Here is a 24144-nt window from a genome sequence, read left to right as displayed (position 1 = left end):
TAACTGGGAGGAAGAATGCCTTGTGTTGGGCAGGTGAGGTATTAGAGATGCCGCAAGGAAATCAAGAATAACAGGTAGCTTTCCTGACTTTGAAAAGTGTTACTCCACGATTGGGGTAAGGGTCCTCAAAGCATCAGCTGGTGCTCAAATGGCTATGTTAAATGCTTTCTTTGTATAGAATCCTTTGAAGTGGCAATTTCAGTTGACAACATGATTTAGGAACTTCAATCAAACCCCAAGCTCTGTTTGAGCCATGCTGAGAGATGCTCCAATCAGGCCCTACAGCTGTGTGTAAAGGGATCAGTGCAGTTCATTCACACAAAATGACCATGGAGGTTCATTTAATGCTTGGCTATCTCTGGGGCAAAAATGTTCCTGAATTATGAAGTCTCTTTCTGTAGGGATCAACACTGTGAAAATTCCTTTGGCATATCAGCTTTATCTTCACTCTATTCACTTTCAGAGGACAGAGAGCCCATCGCATAACAACATTAACAACAGCAGCATATTTCAGGGGAGGACATCTGTTTGTACCAGCTGTATAGGTGTGAATGCTCCATAAGTTCTACATGCTTCATATATATTCCTCTTAAAGATTGTCAGTAAAGAGTTGCACAGAGTTGAATCAGGCAGTGCATAGTAAAATAAATGTGGAATTTAAGGAATCCTGGTTATCATGCCTGTGAAGATAACCAAAGGTGGATCTAGGGGAGCACAACCAGTTTGGTCATACTGGGCACAGAGATTCTGGGGCGCTGCAGCAGGAGTCACAACTATTAAGTCGAACGGAAGGCAAGAGGTGGAGGGGGCACCAGATTTTGGTGTCGCAGAGGGCGCCACTGAAATTTGAAACGCCGAGATACCAAGTTGTGCAAAAGTTTTGTGGAAGACATTTTAGACTCCAGTTCTTGTTAGGTGGTTTGAACCTGTTGCTAATGCTCAGGAAATAAGATGAGAATGACAAAAGAAGTCTAGATTGCTCCAAACCTATTAAGAGCCCATAATTGCTCTTCCTGCTGCTTTCCTTGTACGGAAGAACCACACTTTTAGGTCAAAATAACTGTCCCACAGGCCCTCAGAGTGCTCAGCTCACTTCTCTGCAGATTCATTCTGTGTTTTAGAGAGAGAGAGAGAGAGAGAGAGAGAGAGAGAGAGAGAGGGAGGGAGATTCATTGTCCATTTCCTGGCACTCGTGTGAGCTTTGCACAATTTTCTATTTCATACATTACTGTGCGTATGCTCTCTTTCGTGGCTTTGAGGTTTGTTGCTCAAGTTAAACCAGACCAAAACTAAGACTTGTCCCAACTATCTTAGTTCGCTGCCATGCACTACACGTGTTGTCTCAGTGACAGCCTGAATATCTCCCGCAATGTAAATCCGTGCTATAAGAAAAACATTAGCAAATGTCTCTAATAGCTCTGCTTTTTTTCTGTTCTCTTAATACGTGGCTGGAAGTGCATGTTGGCGTCTGTCCTCTAAGCTAATGAAAATGTTGGCTTTCTCAGGACCCTGCTATGAGTCCCAGACCTGTGCTTGGGACATACGCCTGAGGTTTCTTCACCTACCCTACCCCACCCCACCCCTTCCCCAGTCAGTCTTGCCAAACCAACTTTCCACAAACCATCACTGTTAGAACGGACAGACTGACTCAGGTTATGGTGAAATGGTGATGAAGATTTCCTCTTCACTGCCTTCCTCCCAGAAGGTAGGAAGGAAGCACATGGAGAAGACTGCAAGCTCATTTTTATTACTTCATCTTCCTCTTGCAGTGCTAACTTGTTAAAGAACAGCAGTGACGAAAATTTTAGTCTCCATGGCACGTGGCAGCATAGTGGCGGGTCGTCTGATTCGGCAGATGCGTGGCATCTTGAGCCCCAGCAGTCTTCAAGGATGGGTGTGTCAAAGCACCATAGAACAACAGAAGCTTGACTCTGTATCAGTAGCAGCCTTGTGGTTGCTGTGCAGCACAGATAACTTATATCTATGTAAAGTCAATACATGGAAGGGAAATTGGCTTCACAGTCTGCTGCCATGAACCCTTCCATACATTCACTGCAGAGAGTAGAAGTTTAAGCAGGGATTTCCGTCACGTTCCCATGACTGCTTGGCACATGCTCTTTAATGTCTTTTTATTAGAGAATGTTTTACTCCAAATCAGTATAATTCCTGAAGAATTCAGGTGCATGTAGAAGAGGTTCTAGTGGGGAAACAGTAGGAAGTAGCCTAGAATAAGGCATGGAAGACCTTACTGGGATTGAGGAGTGGCAAGTCTGGTTAAAGGGAGATTTGGGGCAACGCTAATCTTGCTTTGTGTGGGACTGGTGAGGCCAGTGGTCTTACACTGATGGCAGCTTCTAGCCATGGGTCCTTGGCCACTGGCATGCTTCTCGGAGACTCACGTCCTCTTGGAGTGGCCTCTGCAGTGGTTGCAAGTGTATCTAACTTTTTCTAATGTGCAAGGTGTGTGAGAATGGCACACATAACAGTTCCTGGGTGTTTAAAGTACAAATAAAGCAGTACATTTTAGCTAAGTAGGGGGGAATATGCAAAAGGAAGATACAGTAAATAAACATTTTCTGGGCTTTGCATTGGTGTTTCCCAGAGAGATAATTTCCTACACAAAAAAAGAGGGGGGTTGTTTGTTTTTTTAAGCATTATCAAACTGTCACTTAGAAATTTTGGCTCAGTGCTAGCTTACTTGCACATCAGCTGCAAACTGTCATCAAAACGAACACCCGTGGCTAAGACCAGCTTTTAAAGAAAGTGTTCTTGGACTAGTTTTTATTTTTTGTAGCCACAAATTTTCTTTTGACTGTTTAAAATGTTACCTTATGGCTGATTTTTGTTGTTAACGTTTTAATATTGATTATTTTAATATTTTATGTTGTAAATCACCTTGAGAACATTTTGACAGAAAGGCAAGATGTAAGTGACTTAAAGAAACAAATAAATGGAAAGTTTTCACAGTGAAGGGAATTAAACCACGGGATTTCCCCCACCCCAAGATTTATATTGGGCTTGGTGCTGTTTAGATTGTTTATAAATAATCAGGTGTTGAGAATGAAAAATGAGACAGCCAAGTATTCCTGATCTATCAAGATGGTGAGATCTAAAAGGGTAAAGGTAAAGGTACCCCTGCCCGTACGGGCCAGTCTTGACAAACTCTAGGGTTGTGCGCTCATCTCACTCTAGAGGCCAGGAGCCAGCGCTGTCCGGAGACACTTCCGGGTCACGTGGCCAGCGTGACAAGCTGCATCTGGCGAGCCAGCGCAGCACACGGAACGCCATTTACCTTCCCGCTAGTAAGCGGTCCCTATTTATCTACTTGCACCCGGGGTGCTTTTGAACTGCTAGGTTGGCAGGCGCTGGGACCTAGCGACGGGAGCGCACCCAGCCACGGGGATTCGAACCGCCGACCTTTCGATCGGCAAGTCCTAGGCGCTGAGGCTTTTACCCACAGCACCACCCGCGTCCCACCCGTGGTGAGATCTAAAGAAGACTGCAAAAGACCTGCAACCTGAGGACTAAGGGGACTTTCTCCTGACTCATGTTTGTTGCTTTTTCCACTCAGGAGAAGCAAGCACAAACCTGCATGAACACTTCTTTAATATTTTTGAACTGATTAGAGGGAGAGAGATTTCTGGGTCATACTTTGATTTGTAGGTCTCGCCCAGTCACTTCTTACTCAGTGACTGATAGCAGGAGAAAATGGAAAAGTTTGCAAGGTGGGTGTGAAATGCATCAAGGAAATTCCCGCACAAAGACAGGTGAGGCCCTGAGTCAGCAGAGCACTGAAAAACTAATTAAGAGGCTACATGATCAACTGTAACTGGTTTATGTGCTATAGCTTCCCCACAAGGGACCCTGGGAGCTGAAGTGGAGTGTATGTTGATGTGGAATTACCCCTAGCCAAGAATGCTGATTACCTCTGAGAAACTCGTTCATCCATCCATCCATTCATTTAGCAGTTTTCACAAAGCACTTCATCCTATAATTATACCCCAAGGCTGCCTTGTTTCAAATTTAGGATTATTCACACAGTGTGGTGTGATTTTAAAATAGTTGCCTCACGGTGACTTAACCCTGATACTGTGAGGTCAATTGCTGGAGTAAGGAATATTTTAAGAATTTCCTCCAGAAATTACCAGTTCCATCACATGAATGTCTGTTGTGTAATTGTTTTTATGTGAACAATCCGCTGGGAGACATTTTGCCTTTTCTTTGGTTTTCCGCAAACCCAGCTGCATTTCAAGTGTAAAAATAAACAAATCCTGATGTGCAGGAAGAAAGCACCCTTTTATTTTCTCTCTCTCTCTGAACATTTATTACATATTGATATTTCCTGAAGATGAAGGATCTTTTTGTAAAATCAAGGGAAGCCAACAGGATTTTCTGGGCCTGGCACACTAGATGGGATGGGGGGGGCAGGTTGCGATTTCACTTTTTTTGTGAAACCTTCATTTCAAGGGAATTACCTTTGAGTAAAACATACAAAAGCCAGCCAGTTATGCTTTGTTCTGTGAAGGTATCATACTTGGGGCATGAATGAAACAATGTAGACATGAGGAAAATGCTTAAACAAACATATCAGAGTATCCTCCTCTATCCCTGTTTAGGGAAGTTTTTAATGTTTTAGGTTCTATCACTTTTTTTTATTTATTTATTTATTATTATTATTATTATTATTATTATTATTATTATTATTATTCTGTTGGAAGCCGCCCTGAGTGGCTGGGGAAACCCAGTCAGATCGATGGGGTATTATTATTATTAATAATAAATTATTATTATTATTATTATTATTATTATTATTATTATTATTATTATTATCCAGCTTCCCCTCCTGCTCTGGGATGGCTCCCCGTCCTGAGTCCCAAATGGGGGTAGTCAACATCCCTTCCTCTTGTTGCTTGGCAACAGTGATTAAGCATCCTTCACAATGGTGTTGCCTGCAAGGGGCAAAGCATTAGAGTAGCCTCCGTGTTTTGTATGTAACTTTCTTTAGACATGTCATAAAATCATGTCCAATTGGCTTACCTTTTTTTTTTAGCGAAAGCTAAGAGGGGGACCTAGTACATTTGCAGCTCCTGTAGCCCCCTGTTGATGGCCTTGTGCCCATCTACATATTGGGTCATTAGCCCACTTCAGACATTACAGGAAACCATGTTTCCCTGTGGTGAGCCCTGGGCTCACATTATCTCTCTTCCCAAGAAGGAGATTGGAACCTTCTGCTTCTGATTTTAAACAAACTATGGTTCCTCATGATGTCCAAACTCAGGAGGAACAACTCTGTCTTACAGGCCCTGCGGAAAGAAATCAGATCCTGCAGGGCCCTGGTCTCATGAGGCGGAGCATTCCACCAGGCCAGAGCCAGAGTTGAAAAGGCCCTGGCTCTGGTTGAAGCCAATCTAACTTCCTTAGGGCCCGGGACCACTAGGATGTTGTTATTTATGGACTTTGAGGCTCTCTGTGGGGCATACCGGGAGAGGTGGTCCTGTAGGTACGAGGGTCCTAGGCCGTGAAGGGCTTTAAAGGTCAAAAGCAGCACCTTAAATCTGACCCTGTACTCCACCGGGAGCCAGTGCAGTTTGAAAAGCACTGGGTGAATATGCTCCCATGGCAGAGACCCCGTGAGGAGCCTCGCTGCAGCATTCTGTACCCGCTGGAGTTTCTGGGACAGCTTCAAGGGCAGCCCCGCGTAGAGCGAATTACAGTAGTCAAGCCTGCAGATGACCGTTGCATGGATCACTGTGGCCAGGTCGGGGCGGGAAAGGTAAGGGACCAATTGCTTGATGCGGCGAAGGTGGAAAAATGTCACCTTGGCTGTTGCTGTAATTTGCACCTCCATGGAAAGGGAAGTGTCAAGGATTACACCCAAACTCTTAATGGAAGGCAATGGCACTAATTGGGCCCCCGCAAGAGAAGGGAGTTGGTCTCTCATCCCCATGCCATCCCGACCCAGCCATAGGACCTCTGTCTTCGAAGGATTTAGTTTCAAGATATGATAGCCACCTTCAAATGATTAAAGGGTTGTCACATGGAGGATGGAGCAAGCTTGTATTCTCCTGCCCTGGAGGCCAGGACCCAAACCAGTGGATTTAAGTTACAAGAAAGGAGATTTCGACTAAACATCAGAAAAACTTTATGACAGTAAGAACTGCTTGACGGTGGAACAGACTTCCACAAGAGGTGATGGACTCCCGTACCTTGGTGGTTTTTAAGCAGATGTTGGACGACAGTTGGTCATGCATGAGCTAGTCGAAATTCCTGCATAGCAGGAGGTTGGACTCAGGGGTCAGCAAACTTTTTCAGCAGCGGGCCAGTCCACTGTCCCTCAGACCTTGTGGGGGGCCGGACTATATTTTGGAGGGGGAAATGAATGAATTCCTATGCCCCACAAATAACCCAGAGATGCATTTTAAATAAAAGGACACATTCCACTCATGTAAAAACACGCTGATTCCCGGACCGTTTGCAGGCCAGATTGAGAAGGCGATTGGGCCGGATCCGGCCCTCGGGCCTTAGTTTGCCTACCCATGGACTAGACCCTTGAGATCACTTCCAACTCTACAATTCTATGGGTCTGTGACCCATGAGAAACCTTTTCAGTTGAACTATGCAGATCAGCTGATGAGGGGGGTTGAGTCTCCTCCCTTATCAGATAATAGAGTTAATGAGTGAGGAGGAGCACTTTGCACCCCCATACTGGCATTGGGTTGCCAGGGAGTTGAAACTATGAAGCCATGATGGGAATAAACATTGCCCTATTCCCAAGACATCACACTGACTTTCTGAAGTGCCCTGGAGGCACTGCATCTCTGCCCTGTCCATTCCCATGATGGGAATGAAAATCATTCTGTCACCACCCATGCTCTGCAGACTATTTTTCCCCCGCAGTAGCATCCCTGCCAACAAATTCAGGAAATGAGCTGGCAGGCCACCAGGGAAGACTTGATGCACTGATTAGGCTTGCAGGACTGTGGTTTAAATAGGACTACCATGCATCCAGATTTTCCTGGACATTACCAGGATTTCAAAGGCGGAATTGATGTCTGAGGTCAATTTCCAAAAGGCGGCACTTTGTCCTGGATCTTAGGCAAGTGAATCCTAGGTTTGAAAGAAGCCATAATTCTCTGAGATTGGTTGTTATCAGGATCTGTGGTTTGCTCAAAACCATAAGCAGATGGCTTATTCATGTAGCAGGAAACTATGGCTTCCTCTTAAATCTGAACTGGGCTTTGGTGGGGTGTTATTGCAAGTTTTATTTTCCCTCTTTTTTTTTAAATGCCTATGTGTGTGCTCCATTATTGTGAATTCAGTTAAGCCTAATCACTTGTCTTTTTCTCTGAAGAATGACTGACGCTTTCCTCTTTCCTGTAGTTGTCATTTGGCTGCTTATATTGCCCTTTGCTTTGTGTCTCATTAATCTGATCTTGAAGAAACTCCAGATGTCTCTTCCATTTCATAAGAGTGCCTTGCATAATTTTGTGTGTCCTTAAGGCTTGCTTTGTTTACAGCAATTGGTCAATCTCTTCTGCAGCATCTGCTCTTGCTCCTTATAGCTCTGCAGGCTTTGACTGTGACTAAAGTGTACCGTCTATTCTGAAAACGTTTGGTTGCTTCTGTGCTAGGAATGCCTGGTGTTAATCCAGGGCCAAGTGAGAAGACTCTCATTTCCTTATGAGCTCAGCTTCATATATTGGAGGAGAATGTCTCTAGGGCACAATAAGTAGCAGGATAGCATGTGCCGCTGCAATCAAGCAGGGAGAAGCAATACACCAGGAATGTATTGTGTACGGCTGAATGTTGTGTCTTTAACTTTATACTATTTGGTTAAAAATGCAGACTCCGATTGGTTCAGTTATATAGTGACATCTAACAGACACATGGCTTATGTTGCAGGACTATGGGTGAAATATGGTATGGTAAGAGTATGGGCCGTTGGGACATTGGAGGACTGAGGAGAAGCTTCTAACACCTTTTCTCCCTTAGCACTTCCTGCCTCTGGCACCAGAGCCAGAAGCTGTGAGAAGCCCAGTGAGAAAGACCTGGCTGGCAGGGACCCCACATCCAGCTCATTTGGCTGCCATTTATGGGCTGGGATTGGGGGGAAAACATACAAATACTGTACATTTTGTGATTATGCACATAACAACTCAAATTTTAATATATTAGAAGCTGCCTCAAAAAACTCAGTTAGTAGGTGTGTTAATCAATAATAATAATAATAATATCAACAACAATAATAACAACAACAACAATTTATTATTTATATGCTGCCCATCTGACTAGGTTGCCCCAACCACTCTGGGCGGCTCCCAACAAGAAATAGTAAAAATACAATACAACATCACACACTAAAAAAATTCCCTGAACACGGCTGCCTTCATATGTCTTTTAAAAATCACATAGCTGTTTATCTGTTTGACATTCCTAAATAAATAAACAAAATAGAAGTGGGTACAATAGGGGAAGAAAGCAGAATATATTTATTGCCAGGGTATTAAATAAAGAGGCAGCTGGACTTTCTAGCATGTAAACAAACCAGGATTTCTAGTCTCATAAGGATCCAGCAGAGGGCAAGGGTGAACCTGGAGAAGCTGTTGTCTTACAATTCTTCGCTTTGGCAGGCTGATAGAGAGGGACTAGACTAGATAATTGGTATTTAACCTTCCTGTTCAGTGTCAGGGCCCAGCAAAGTCAGAAGCAAACAGCGTGATCCAGACCTTCCATTGGTCAGGTTACAGAGCAGGCAGGCAATGATCCAAAGGCCCAGAGACAGATGATGTGGTCTAAGGTGGGCTGTATGCCTGGTGTGTTTGTGTGTTTGTTTGAGGGTTTATGCCCTGCCCATCAATAAAACCCCCAAATTTCAGAGCTGGATGATGAGGCAAGTAGAGGCAAGGCAGGAGTCTACTTAGTACCTTCTGTCATTAAAAAGTTGTTCAGCCTTGAACAATTGTATAGGTTCAGCCAAGCTTTTATTGAAACTTCAAGTCACTTGTTATGGTTGGCGCGACAAAGCATTAGCGCCCCCTCTGGCCATTATGGGGGTTGCACTGCTGTACAACAGAGACCAGACTAAGAAGCTCCCTCTGGTGACCTGGTGGTGTGGGGATGCCAAAGTCCCCAGTTGGAGACTCCTGGCATGTTTCACTTAGCATCTGAAACAGCACCTGTTCTCTGTCATGCCAGGTAAATTTCTCAGCCCCACTGGTGGACACCAGCTGCTGGAAGAAGCCCACCTTCATCTCTACAAATTACTACAGGGTGGACCTCTTCAATGGACGTATGGCTGGAGTGCTGCTGACCTCCATCTTTGTAACTGTAATAGATGAGGTGACTGTGGCTCATCTAGGCACATCAGAAGGGCGTGTCCTGCAGGTCAGTTAAGAGCTGCAGCTCTGCTTTTTATATCTATTAATATGCGTTTATAATATGGTGAACCTCTGTGCTATCATCTGCCGCACAGATATCTCTTTAAATACCATCATGTATTTAAATGGCTTTTTGTGGTACTTTTAAAGCTGTAATGCTGAAAGCCAATCCATTAACATTGAGGAAATATTACCATGTTTCCACTGTCAACTTAAGCTAATTCTATTTTATTCTTATTCTTTCTACAAGAAACCCTTTCCCTAGTTCTAGCTCTTTGAAACAAGGGGTTTCTCAACATGCTCACAAAATTATAATTCCCAATGTTTCTTGTAGGAAGTGTCAACAGCTAAACTTCTCAAGGATTTATCATAATTGAAATTGCTATTAGGAATTACTCTTGGGGTTGTTGGAGAGTCGACCTGCAGAGTATCAGGAATTCTGAACATGAATCCCAGGTGCCCAAATCTATTCATACATCTATTTCAGCATCTCATAGCACTTAGCAGTGTGCAGAGATGTTCATAAAAACGTGGAGTTACTCTCCTGCTTGTAATTCGCAGCCCCAGCAGACAGATGTGTTTGCCAAATTAATGAAGAAGTTCCCTACAACTGTCCCTGCTCCACTAAAAACAGCTGCTGAGGGTGTGTAAGCTTTTGTGTGTGTATGTTCCTAGGTGGTTCTTCCATCCAGTCTCTACACAAACGTATTGGCCAACTTCTCCTTGGGGGAGACATTGCCAGTGCTGCGAGAAGTCAGCAAGCTGAATGACTCTTTGCTGTTTGTCACAGGAAAAAAGGTAAGAGATGTGTGGCTCTGAAGCTCGACTGTGCATGGAGGTTGAGATTTCAATGGAAGCATTATTTATTTGCTTGTTTCTGGGTGGGAGGAGGGTTATTCTACAGGTGCTTTGATTTTTACAAACGGAGAGAATGCTGAGATTGCTCTGATCTCACCATCCATCATCTCAGACCCAAAATACATATTCAGGAAAACTGAGTGGCAGAGGCATTCTACACCAGTTTAGAGTGCACATAGAGTGCACATGTTTTGATAGCACCCCACATAAAAAACCTGCCTGCCTGCAGAAAATGCATACATCAGGGGTAAGAGTTCTAGCCTAGTTATAGAATAATAGAATTGTAGAGTTGGAAGGGACCCCAAGGGTCATCTCCTTCCTTTCCACAGGCAGAAAATTTGTGAGGTGGAAGACCATTCAATCTACCTCTGGCATTCTGAGCAGATACAGTCCTCCAGGACTGATTGACCCTTGGTATGATCCTTTTTGGAAAGAACTATCTTCTTAAGCTATGTCAGAGTAGCAGATGTCTCCCCATTCAAGATCACAAAGGCTTATTTGAGCTACCTTTTCACCTTATTCTTTTATTAGCATTTCCTTGACTCTTCCAGCCCTTTAAATTTTCATTTCTTTCTACAGAAATCCTTTGAACTTGCTGTCTCTAGTCAGTCATTTATCTCTCTTAGGATGTTGGAACTTTAATTGAAGAAATGGTGGTTCTAAGTCACCATTTCACTGGGCCTCATTTTGTTCTTCTGATAGCTCTAGGGCTGCCTACCTAACCTTTTTTGGTCTCAGTGGCTTCATCACATGGCAAATCCCACTGGATTTCAGCAAGGTTTTGGGTGTTTTCTGCTGCCAACTCATTCTAGCTTTACTGGGGGGGGGGGAATATTCTGGTCAGGCAGCTGTAAAACAGAGCTCAGAACTTGATGACAGCTCCTTGCTGAGACCAGGAGTATTAGGAGCCCACCTGCTTCGTCTCTCTGATGTCTTGATGCCTTGATACAAGCTACAAGCACCGAGTGTGGCAGATGCACAAGGGGGGCTGTTCTGAGGGTAGATTGCATTCATATTTTAATTGGGTTTTTCCTGTTGTGGACCACCCTGGGAATATGGTTAAAGGACGGTATAAAAATACTTATAAATAAATTGATTTTCTTGGTGAGCAAAGTACATGCTGTTTGAAAGATGTGCTGTTGGAAAGACCATCAGTCCCCTTGACATAGGAACATAGAAAGCTACCTTACAGTAAGTCAGGTCATTGGTTCATCCTGCTCATGCTTGTCAACACCAAGCACGGGGGAGTTAAGTGCCACCTCCCTGTCAATCACCTGACATCAACATGATGCCATGTAGCTTGAGTTCAAGCTGTGCTGCACAGGAAGATCCCAGTGGATCCAAGCCAGCCTTGAAGTCACTGCCATTTAGCTGTTTAGTGGTGACGTAAATCCCTGCTTGGATTGGCTGCACCCAGGAGTTTCCAGTACTTTATAGCGAAGCTGATCCAAGTGGGGCTTGGATTCTTTGATACAAACCCATTTTCCAGTGAACACTTGGCGTGCATTTTAAGGCTCCTTTGGAGACATATCTTTTCCTGCCCACACCTGACTGTCATACATGATACCAGGTGTGGGGCGGTGGGTGGTCAGCCTGCTGGGGGAAATGATCTTACAGTGGGTTGGAGGTTCAGTGCTGCTGACCTGCACTGCCTGGCAGTGGCTGTCCAGGGTTTCAGGCAGGGGTCTCTCCCAGTCCCACCTGGAGATGCTGAGGATTGAAACAAGGACCTTCTGCATGCAAAGTTGAGCTCAACCCATCCTCTTCGGCAACTGTCCATCTTGCAGGTGTCCCAGGTGAAAATAACTGGTCCAGGCTGTCGCCATTTCCTGACATGCTTCCGCTGCCTGAAGGCAGAGCGTTTCATGCAGTGTGGCTGGTGTGGAAATGCATGCACCCGTCAGGAAGACTGCAAGGCAGAGTGGAACCAGAAGAGCTGCTCTCCTGTCCTCACTGATGTACGCAAGTATCTTCTTATGTATGAGATTGCCTAATGGTACACTGGCATGGTGGCTTATGCGCACTGCAGCTATGCTCACTGAGCTATTTGGTGCTTTGGGACTGCCTTAGTTCTTCCCTCCACCCTTTGTTAACTGTCTGGATGTTTTTATATTTCTGTTTGTCAAATGTGTTTGTCATAAAGCCTAAAGTACTCTGGGCATCTTGGGACCCATAATGCCTGCATTTCCTGAGACATGCTCCACCTGCATTTTGCATTAGTTATTATGTTTTCCACGGGGTGTATTTTTTCTTTCTGACTTAACCTCTTGCTTTGCATGTTCGTCCAAATAGAGCACTTAAGACATCTACCTCACCACTGGCTCAACTTCTTGAGTGGAGCCATGGGGGGTGGGGGACAAAAAAACCAAACCAAAAAAAAAAAAACCCCACACCCTCCCTCTCTCTTTTACTCTATGTGACCCTTTTCATCTTTCCTGAAAGGGTGACTTTAGCATGGCAATATTGAGCACTGTGTTCTCCATTTTGCCTTTAGTGAGGGCAGTGTTGTTGTTTCCCAAACAGAAAACCCACAAAGATACACATTCACATCCTTTGTATCTTTTGGAACGACTCACTGCATTTGACATGCACAAGGAACAGTCATGTGGGGACAAAGGTGGGCTGATGAGTTTTCAGCTATAGTGCGAAGCCCTTCCTGGTGTTCTGGTATTGACCTTCCCCCTTTGTCTCAAGCAGATTGGGGCTCGTGTGCATGGAACAGCCAGTATATGGAGACCACATACACTTGCTCCTTTTACAGCAGGGGTGGGGGAAAGCATTTTCAGGCCCAAGGCCACATTCCCACCTGGGCAACCTTCTGTGCGTGTCATGCCCGTAGTAGGTGACTCCTGAGGCAAAAGTGGGCAAAGCAAGAAATGTAAATACAGCCTCTGTATGGCTGTTATCAGAGCTCAAGGGCACATTCCAGACAAGCATAAATGCTCAGGGAGGATATGACTAGGACTAGTGAGAGGTGTGAATGGGAGAAGGAGGTGTGGCTGAGGACTAGATAAACAGAGTTACCCTTGGCCCCTTGGCCTGAGGTTCCCTAGCTCTGTCAGAGAGCCTGCGCAGACACACACTCCAGGTGTACAGTGGCTCCTCTGGGAATGGGGTCATCTTCACACCACTGCGGGCATCTAAAAAGTCTCCTTGATACTAATAAAGAGTCTATGCATAATCATGGTTTGCTGCTAGGGCTGATTAAGACTTTCTTTTTGTGGCTTTTGATGTGGCCGCACTGCGATTCTTATATTCCTTTAAGGTGAGTTAATATTTAGCAGAGCAAACCATTCTGAGGTAAACTCTTAACCATTAACATTAGTCACTTGTCGTCACAGGGAGTCATTAGGTCAAATTAGTTTGGCTTCAAAAAGAGGCAGAGTAACAGCTTGATAAAGGAATAAATTTAAACTTCTACTTCACTCTTTCTTTATTCATTTTTAACTAGCTAAATAACATATAAAAATATTATTGAAGAAACACACTTAGAGTTGTTTAAATGTTTTGCTATTTGCATATTTTGCTCCCTGTATTAAATTTTAGGCAAATGCTGTGATACCATGTTTATACTGATTTTGAATATGGGTGACAGATTCAGATCTAAGCTCACCCTTGAAGCAAACTGGGTGGCCTTCATCAAGTCACTTTCACGTGACCTCAACAGTGAATAAAAATAAGTTTGTTGTGAGCATAAAGCAAGGGAGTATTAAATGTTCATGCTCAAATGTTTTCAGTACCAAAGTAGCACTTTCAAGAAGTGGGACTATCCCAGTTTGCTGCTATTCACCCTTGTTCAAGGTTTGGTTGGTGACATCATCACACCATTAGTTTAGCCTGAGCATGCCAGCCTTGATCCTAGACAGTTTTTGAAACAACATGTTAACTAATTGCAGATAATTGGGATTACTGCTACTTTATGTTCCCCATATGGACTGTGTTCACCTTTTACTGCATGCAGTTGAACTTTCCTGCACTTGGTCCGAGCAACAGCTTATCCTAATAATTCATTCAACATCTTCCCTCCAAATGGAAGTGAATCCTAACCTAAGGCTTTTTGCAGCAGTTAGGGAAGGGCCTGGAGAAAAAATTGCCATTCCCATGTAAGTTCTCTTTGTGTCAGAGTATGTCTGCGGCATTGCCTGGTGCCAATAACTGGGTCTTATTGGTGTTTGGAACTTGAGCAGAAGACAGGTGTATCTAAGGGCTATTCGAATCATGCTGGTGACTGCGTAAGTAAAGCTTTGTGTATCATCTGTTTTCACAGTTCTACCCCAGAAATGCACCACTACAAGGCAGCACTAAGGTGACACTCTGTGGCTCAGGCTTTCGTTCAGGTTCATATTTCAGTGGCATGGATGCCTCACCTTCAACCCTTGGTGACTACAAGGTTACAGTGGGACGGAAGAATTGCACCATACTGTTTGAAGAGAGCCTGGAAAACAGGTAACATCTGAAAGTTAAAAAACACGAAGCCTGCAAACAGTATTCCCCCTTCCTTCTTTCCAGTTCACTTTCTCAGCCCTGCATCTACTGTACACAGACTAGCATTCTGTAAATGTTCCTTATGCATGTAAGAAAGGTGTGCAGAGAGGAATTCTTGGTGGCTGTTTTTCTTTGGAGATTCACCACAATCTCAGCCTGAGCACCTTCTGGAAGACTTGTTAGGCCTGTGTGTCTGGGCTACCTTTGCAGGGTGAAGACAGGTTGGATAGGTTAGTAGAAGCATGGAGACTTCCCATGGTGTTATAATTATATATAAATTCTGTTTTAAATTTGGAGAGGTTAAGGGCCGTGTTCCACCATCTGGTCCCACTAGTGGAAGTCTGCACAAGGGGGAGGAGAGGAGAGAGCATGCCATCAGGCAAGCAGAAACACTTCAGCTGGTGGAGCAGTCTGCTTAGCACTATGTTGAATTATACCCTGTATTTTCAGGTTGAAAGCTGCCCTGAACCTTCAAAATAAGATGGACTATAAGCAGGCAGACTATAATGTACAAAGTTAAGCAATATTCCCTCTCGTCCAGGAGTTTTACATTCCGGGTTGGCGTTCAAGATCGAAGGGAATTCCTTTGTGCATGCTTGTCCCATGGTCCCTATGAAGAACTATCTCCCTTTGGTGTTGTTCTTCAGTGCTTCACACCAGGAACATACTGAGTGATGCGTTGATTAAGGGCTGGTGCACATTTCCACTTGTCCTGTGCCTAGAAAGCATGGGTCTGAGGGGTTTCACCCTTGTCGTATGCTTTCTAGGCACAGGTATGAGTGGTTTTCCATTTACCCCACTGCGTTCCCTGGGAAAACCCAGCACTGAATAGGAGCAAACGCCAATCTGCAGAAAACCTGATTGACATTTGTTCCGATTCAGCACCAAAGAGCAGATTTTCCAAGCAGAAAGTGGAAGGACAAGTGGAAGTCTGGATGAGCCCTTAATCTCAGAAGCCTTGGCTGACAATGGCACAGTGCTCTGTTCAGACTCCACATGGTATGTGTGAGGCCAGATAGGGAGAGTGAGGCCACAGCTGATAAGCTGTCTGGGGAAAACTGGTGGAAAAGTGCTCTCTTCTCTTGGTCTGGACTCTGTGTTTTCACTGCTAAGGGACATTAAGCCAGCAGTGGTCTAATGTTTTCTTCAGCTTCTGGTATCTTCCTGAAGGAAAATGGGGCCAGCCAAGGGATAAGTTTAGGAAGACATAGGGCTCTGTAGGGGTACGGTGTAGGTTGTGTGGGAGCCTTAGTGAACAGACTCTCTTTCTCCTTTCACCTCAGAGTGTTTGTACCACTCAGCTTAAATGAATTTTTGTGTGGTTTGTTGTTCTTTCCTCACAGCTCCCTGAGCACCATTAGAAGGGAATTATAATATGAATAAAACATTGGTGCTGGTTTAGAATGTTCTTTTCCAGAGCTCTCAAGATGAAAGTATGAAAGTACTGTGGAATGTAGAATATATGTGGCATCCAACAATCTCAGTAGAATCCTGAGATTCTAAGCATTTTTTTACGGGGGGAGAATTTTCTAGTCTTCATGGTTGCAGAGGTCCTGCCAGTTCTGTGAGGGTAGCAGTTCAGTCATTGAGTAATTCACCCCTTTTACTTAGCACAGTGCTATCCATGTGGCCAAATCCATCTCTCTCTCCTTCTCATTTAATCAATGTATTCATAGACTAGATGCAAAATGTGGGGCTTATGGTTAGAATATGACTTTTTCTAGAGTTCCTTCTGGTACTTCTTTCTGCCTGTGTGAGGCCCTCAGATGATGTCATAGCAGCCTTACACTTACATGTTGAAATCAGGAGAGGAGACATTTCTGTGTGTCACAGTTTAGACATTGGCAGCTTTCCCGGAGCGGAAATGAAACAGCAGTTTCTACTGTTCCCTATTAGTACAAATAGAGTTTCACCTCCATGGCCCATGCTGGAGTCAGTCATTCTAGTGAGCTTTGATCTGCATTAAGCAAAAAACTAAAACCAACAACTGAGCATTGTCTGGCAGCATTTTATTCAAGAGGGCAGGTCATATTTGGGTAAGGAAATGCCTCTTAAAAACTATTTAGAGGGAGAAACAGGTATATAGGAAGACATAGCAGGAGTCACAGTTGTTATGTCTTGCTGTCGCCCGATCCATTTTTCACATCTAACTCTGGACTTGCAAATGGAATAGGTGAATTGAATTCTTCCATTCCATAAATGATCAAGTATTTCCAAGCTGGAGCCCTTGCTTGACCCAAGCTGATCCATCACCACAATCCCTACTGAGGATGATGATAAACCCTCTGTGAAGGAGGCAGTTGATGGAGTTATAACAGCATGCTGGAGCCCAGGCATTGTGTATTTACAGAAGCTGGCTCCCTGAGTTCACCCTGCAATATGCAGGTGTGCATTCAAAGAAAATTGCCACAATAATATATATGTGTGGACCGTATTCAACTAACTTTTACTCAGAGTGAACCTCTTGAAATGGATGGGCCAAAGTTAGCACACCATATTTTGCCTACTTACATCACAAAAATTAGGGTGTGCATTAGGTTTTAAGGCTCATTTATATTCGCCAGCAAATCCTTTTTTGGTTTCAAGGTTTTGAAAATTGAGGCACACATTAGATTCGATGGCACATTAGATTCGCGTAAATACGGTAGATTCCAAAAACCATGGAATAAGCAAACATAAAACCTAAATTTCTGTATTTTTCTGAAGGTGCTCATCTATTAACAAGAATAAAAAGGACTTCTCCTATCCTACCCCATTAAAAGAGAAGCATTAAAACAGACCACAGAACATATCACATTTCAGTTTAAATTGAGATCCCAAAGTCTGGGTGAAGAGGAATGCCTTTGACTGGTTCCTCAAAACTGGCAATTTTGGCATCGATAAGCGTTCCTGGGCACAGCATTCCATAGATGGGCAACTACAATGGAAAAGACCCATCCTCTTGTTGCCACTTTCTGCAAACACAACCTTCAGAGATGAATTGCTGTAAGGGAGAGATGCGGTACTTTATCTTTTTTTAAAATAATAATAATAATTTTTATTTTATTTTATTTTATTTTATTTTATTTCTTACAACAAATATCCATCATCATTACTAAACATTCATTTTCCAGCCCCCCCCTACCTGTTGACTTCTCTCAGCTTCCATTTCTGGTTTGTTACATCAAATGATACAATCTGCTGTTTGTATTTAATACTATGTTGTCCCATTGTTATACTTCTTGTTCTCTTTAAATAAAGTTCTAAATGTTTATTTAAACCCTGCCAATGAGTTCATTTTTTGTTGTTGTTTCTGCAAATATGTTATAAAAGGGTCCCATTCTTTTTCAAAGTCACTATTGTCCTTTTCACACAGTTTGTCCGTTAGTTTTGCTAACTCTGCATAGTTCATAAACTTTTCTTGCCATTGTTCTTTTGATGGTATTTCTCCACTCTTCCAATTTTGTGCTATTAAGATTCTTGCTGCTGTTGTAGCATACATGAATAATGTCCGTTTTCATTCGGCAGATCTTGTACTAAAATACCCAACAAAATGCTTTTGGTTTTTAAACAAATGTTATTTTAAACATTTTTTTTCAATTCATTGTATATCATTTCCCATTTTTTTTAAAAAATAATAATCTTGCAATCCCCCCACATATGGTAAAATGTACCTTCCCCTTCTTTACATCTCCAACAGTAAGGTCACATCTTTCTGTCAAATTTGGCTTGCAGGGGTAGGGAGATAAGGAACTGGCCTGCAGGTCAGATAATCTTTTTTTGTGTGGTACATTATGGGGACGCAGGTTGAAAGGACTTGCCGATTGAAAGGTCGGCGGTTCGAATCCCTGCGGCGGGGTGCGCTCCCGCTGCTTGGTCCCAGCGCCTGCCAACCTAGCAGTTCGAAAGCACCTCCGGGTGCAAGTAGATAAATAGGGACCGCTTACCAGCGGGAAGGTAAACGGCGTTTCCGTGTGCGGCTCTGGCTCGCCAGAGCAGCGATGTCACGCTGGCCACGTGACCCGGAAGTGTCTCCGGACAGCGCTGGCCCCTGGCCTCTTGAGTGAGATGGGCACACAACCCCAGAGTCTGTCAAGACTGGCCCGTACGGGCAGGGGTACCTTTACCTTACCTTTACATTATGTGACCTGCAGGCCAGTTCCTTATCTCCCTACTCCTGCAAGCCAAATTTGACAGAAGGATGTGGCCTTACCCACCTGTCAGTCACCTGCCATCACTATGACATCAGGTGATGCTACACTTTGAAGCCCTGATTCAGTGGAACTGCTTCCTTCTGCTGGAGCAAGGGAAGCAGGCATTGTTCATAAACTGATGGGAGCGCACCTTGATCCAACAAAGGAATAACCCTGATCTCATGTTAAATTCATTAATGTTCCTTTGAAGCCACACCCTCATGTATGGCATCAGGTGTAGGGCAGGTAGGTGTGGCCTGCCTAAAACAGCCCTGCAAGTCAAATGTGGAGGTCCAGCTAGCCAGGTCTGGTTCACAGGCAGGAGGTTCCCCATATCTGCCCTAAGGTTAGTAGTGTACAAGTGAACTATTTTGAATATTTTTCCATTTCATGGTGCTAAAGAGCCACTAGACTTTATTAGGCAGATCATCATCACATTAGTTTCTTGTGCATCTTTTCAGCACCCTTTTTGCTTTTCAGGTACAGTGAAGTGCCGCGCTGGAAAGATTATGTTGAAGTTATTGTCTGCACTTTGACACCAAAAGAGGAAGTGAACATGCTGGGGCCACAGAAGGTTGAGGTCACTGTTGTAGAGAAGGAGCACACCCCATTTTACATTAGTGGCTCCTCAGTCCTCAGTGGCTTTGAATTTAAGGTGAGCCTTGGTTTCTTTCCACTACCTTTGCTCCTGCATGCTTCTTCATGGCTGTTGTTCATTGATGTAATGAGAATTTAATAGACCCACTAAGAGCCAGTGATAGGCGTTCTGGTGCTCTGCAGCTGGTGTTCCATGGGAGCTAGTAGTGCAGAGGCATAATGCAAGATTGCCGGTCTCAACTGCTGGGTTTGGGTGCTTTAGTGGGAAACCTGCTTTGTAGTTTTGAATTCCTAGGTCCAGCCATGGCTTTTCTGCTTAAGAAATATCTAGTAACAAGTTTTATTACTTGAGAACAAGTAATCAGCCACTCTAGGCAAACACTTCTCCAGAAGAAGGTCTTGCAGCCTCTACTTTTATTCTGTTTTCTGGCTGTTGGTCCTGATGGTCAGGATTTCTTTTAATATTTTACACCAAACTACCTTGCCACAGCTTAAATTCATTACTTCAGTGTCTGTGAAAAACAGTGGCCTTCCCTTTTCTTTCTCAAAGTTGGTTACAGGGCTCAGAGAGTTTGATACAGTGAGTTTAGCATTTCTTCTCTTCACTATCAACAGCTGCCTAAAATAACTTCTATCCATCCACCGTACGGCCCACAGGCTGGAGGAACAGAGATCTTTATCCAAGGACAAAACGTTCTGGTGGGAGGCACAAGGAAGGTGATGGTTAATGGTCGGGATTGTCCCTTGGTCTCAAGGGAAAGGTATGGCAAATAGTGACACTTAATTGTAACATGGGAATTACATTCATTGCCTTTGATAAAGGATAGAGCTGTGGTTTTCAAAATACATTTAGAAAGTTGATTAACACATTTTTGACCACCTTCCAGATATGTTGGATTTTTCTCATTTTCTAGCACTGTAGCATTAATGTGAAGCTAATGGAGTGACCACAGACATTAGCTAAGCTGGTTTGAGGCAACCTTATAAGATGTTACCAGCTTCCTTATCTCTTCAATTCTTTTGGTATTATCTCCAGGAAAATGATACAGAGTATCTAAATTTAAATGGTCAGTGTTTGAGGTGTCAAAAATATCCTTCCCACATCTTGGTGATGCAAGAGACAACTCTTTTCCTGTGTTCTTTTGTGTGTAAATCTGTGGTTGCCTGCCCCTACACCAGTCATCATCTTCTTCTTCTTTGGTGATTGCTCGTAGTCATACTTTCCTAATGAGTCACAGTCTCTATTGCTTGTGTGAAAGCAAATGAACCGAGTAGAGCTTTGCAGGGCATGTGAGTTCATAGCCATCTGCCATCTCCCTTTGTTATGAATGGTTATGAATACTCCCATAATCATGCTTACTCTAGGCAGAGGTATGTGAGGGAGAGGACAGCCACCACTCCTCTTATCAACCATCTTCTGCCTATACTGTATGGAAGGAAAGTTTTAGCTTGAACCCACTATTTTTTAAGGTTCCTCAAAATGAATGAGGATGACTTAGGATCTAATTACAACTTCAATGGAAGATAGAAACATGGTTTCGCATCTCTTCTCTACCAGGACAGGACCTTGCCTTACTTGCCATGGCTGTGGAGGCTCCCACATGTTTTCTCAGCCTTCATCTATCCCCCATATGCTTCAGATGGACAAGGAACAGCACTTCAGAATGGCAGCTAAGCTTGTTTCCCACCTACAGTGACTATCCACCATTTTAAGTTATCCACAATGCAAAGCTCAAACCCATATAGCCCTAACCAGACTATGAACCTATGAAAGCAACACATTTGCTAGATCTATGTAGTGGGACATGGCATTTTGGATCCCTTAGAATTGTGGGTGTCCACTGCAGATGGGGAGCCAAGCTGTTAAGCAGCAGCAGCACCCCCACTCACCACATGAAAAGCATCCAAGGTGAATGGCAGCACAGCCAGGGCAGAGCAGTGAGAGGACCCCCCCCCCCAAAGTCCTTGAACCCCCTCAGCCAGCGCCTGACCTAGCTGGACCACGGACGCCAGGTCTGGTTATGCTGCATCTCCTTAACTAAATTAGTCACACTCTCATCAGGCTGTGCCACATGAGTCTTGTCAGGACCTGCATCCCTGGTGACGCATTCTCACATCTCCCAGAGTGAGCAGGCACAGATAATTGTGTGGGGGTCCACCTCTTTACATGGTGGCAGTTTGCAGGCATGGTCCAGCATCGTGACATGACGTACAATGATGCAATTATGCAAAGGACTGCCTCCACCCTGACCTTGTGGAGGATGGGACTAAATGGTAGGTGGCTGAGCAGGGCCTTACCATGCTGTTTGTCTTCTTTTCCCCAGCCAGAAAGAGGAAGCTATTATTTGTACCACCCCTCCTGTGAACAACCTGGGCAATGCTTCTGTGACTGTAGTAATAGATGAACAGCCGTTTCTTTCTCCGAAGCCCTTCTGGTATCGAGAAGATCCCCAGATACACCATATCGCTCCCAACTGCAGCTATGAGTGAGTGGACACCCTTATTCAGCCTTCATGAACCTCCAGATGTTTTTGGAATATAACACACATACAGAGAGAGAGAGCTAGCACTGCCTGGGGCTGCTGGAAGTTGTATTCCAAAACATCTGGAGGGCCCTTGGTTGTCAAAGGCTGCCCTGATTCTTGGAAGAATGTCTTCTTTCCATCCTGTCTCATTGCATTCCCTGTTCTAGGCTTTCTGTGATGCACATCATGCTATTTGTGAAGCAAAGTTCCTGGTCCCAAGCCATCAAATATCTCATTTAACCAAATTAAATGGAAGCTCCATAGCAACAGGGCTATTCAATGCAGATACCTGGAGGTAAATTGCATTGAGGTCAGTGGGACCTAATCCCAGCTAAGTGTATGTAGCATTGTGGCCTAAATCTCATCCTAAATAGGCCTTAGACTGGCCTACACAGACCTGGATGTTTATTACCACCAGGAACTGAGAACTGTATGTACCATTACCGATTTCCTATGTTTACTGCTCAGGTCCGCCTACACAACCAGGATATACCTGTAGGATCTCTTGATAAGGAAACTTTTTCACAGCCTTCTTATTTTTCTTCTTCTTCAGAGGTTCAAATATCTCCATCAGTGGCACCAATTTGGATTCAGTGTATTATGCAAAGGTGGAGTTTGAGTCTGCCGGAGTGCTTACTGAAGCTAAGGTGAGTATTGCAGGTGGAGGGAGAGAAAGGAAGGCTGCACACTTTCTAGAGAGCAAGTCCCATTGGCCTGAGTAAACATGCTGCATATATGAGATACCATATCAAAGTAACCCTTCTCCATATGCTTTTAACACTTTGAAACAAAAAGGACTTACTGTACTTCAGAGGAATTCTATGTTTAAGTATTAGAAATTCTTAGTTTCAGCATTTTTGATGTTTTCTGTGAAACAGATTCCCGCAAGTGTGGGACACCCAGTAAGAATACCTCCCTGTATGTCCTTGTAGGGACTTGTCTCAAAGATGGACTAATGGAGAGGATGTTCTCGGTCAACCCAATAAATCATTACAATTTGAAGGGGGGAAGGCAGTCTGTAGTGACGTCTTAGTTCACCAACAGATAATGCAAAAGCAAAGTTTGTGCAGGAAGGTGCCTCCCTGCTTCTAAATGAGTAAGAATATCCTTGAATAGTTCTTCCAGGACTACCTAAAGGCATTTTCTTTTGTTTGTGTGAAAAGATGAACTGAGGGGCACCTAGCTATGCATAGATTGTGGTTGTTTTATCCTCAAACATTAACATTTCCTTTATGGAATGTATACTTTTACAACCTTTTTAGTCGTCCCCACCCCCTTATATTTCAAGTACTCGGTGCTGTTGTTTTTGACTTTATTTTCATTCTTCTTAACAATTTCTCCTTATGTTTTGCCTTAAATAAACCTGGTTTTGATTCTGCTCATTGTAAAAGCTTTCCCCATCAAATCACATGAAAACTGCTGGAATTGTGAATAGTTTGTTCAGCAATTAACATCCTTCAGAATTTTTATCCTGGATGATCGTATCATGTCTTGCTGTGGCAGATTAAAAAATCCTTTTTGTCAAAGATTGGAAAAAGAGACCAAAAACTGTAGGAAAGGGATAGAATACTGTGCAGGGTATAGAGGAGTTGTTGTTGTTGTCATCTGTATTTATAGGCCACCTTTCAGGGTGGTACCAACACATTTAATAAAATACCAGCATGAAGAGTAGATAAAAATTGGATTTTTTAAAAAATGTAAAATGTGGTTTAAAAAAATATTCAGAACTGTTTAAAGTAGATCATTAAAAAATGAAAATGCTAAGTTTCTCTTAAAGAATAAGTTGGTGAATATTAAATGATATAAATATATTAGCCCTAATTTCTAAACTGAATCAATGGCTTCTATTGAGTTAAAGAAATTTTTTCTATGGAAATGAAGAACTTGTTCAATTATTTCTCAAATATGAATTCTTAAACTCTGCCTGATTTGCAGATTTTAGATGTTTACCATTGTTTAGTAAATATATGATGAAGTATCACCGAGAGACTTGATTATTATTATTATTTAAATGTGCCCTTTCCCTCTCACTGATTTAATCATGATTTAAATCTCATCGATTCAGCATGGTAAAATAACAGTGTCAAGGAAGCAACAAAACTGATCATTAATAGGTACAGAGCAGGCAAA

The 24144-nt window shown here is 43.4% G+C and overlaps 1 protein-coding gene across 3 annotated transcripts in view; it reads left to right on the top strand.

Annotated features, from left to right (window-relative positions):
* Positions 1-24144, top strand: part of MST1R (macrophage stimulating 1 receptor) — a 52737-nt gene that overhangs the window by 15427 nt on the left and 13166 nt on the right. For all 3 annotated transcript variants that reach the window (XM_083726501.1, XM_083726502.1, XM_083726503.1), the window contains 8 exons: positions 9196-9384; positions 10053-10175; positions 12023-12193; positions 14503-14681; positions 19373-19547; positions 20105-20250; positions 21814-21975; positions 22568-22661. In XM_083726501.1, coding sequence (XP_083582627.1) covers positions 9196-9384; positions 10053-10175; positions 12023-12193; positions 14503-14681; positions 19373-19547; positions 20105-20250; positions 21814-21975; positions 22568-22661 — 1239 coding nt within the window. The remainder of the gene's footprint in view (positions 1-9195; positions 9385-10052; positions 10176-12022; positions 12194-14502; positions 14682-19372; positions 19548-20104; positions 20251-21813; positions 21976-22567; positions 22662-24144) is intronic.

This window comes from Podarcis gaigeae (genome assembly GCF_964106915.1).
Source record: "Podarcis gaigeae genome assembly, chromosome: 2".
NCBI lineage: Eukaryota > Metazoa > Chordata > Lepidosauria > Squamata > Lacertidae > Podarcis > Podarcis gaigeae.
This window is presented reverse-complemented; position numbering and strand designations above follow the sequence as displayed.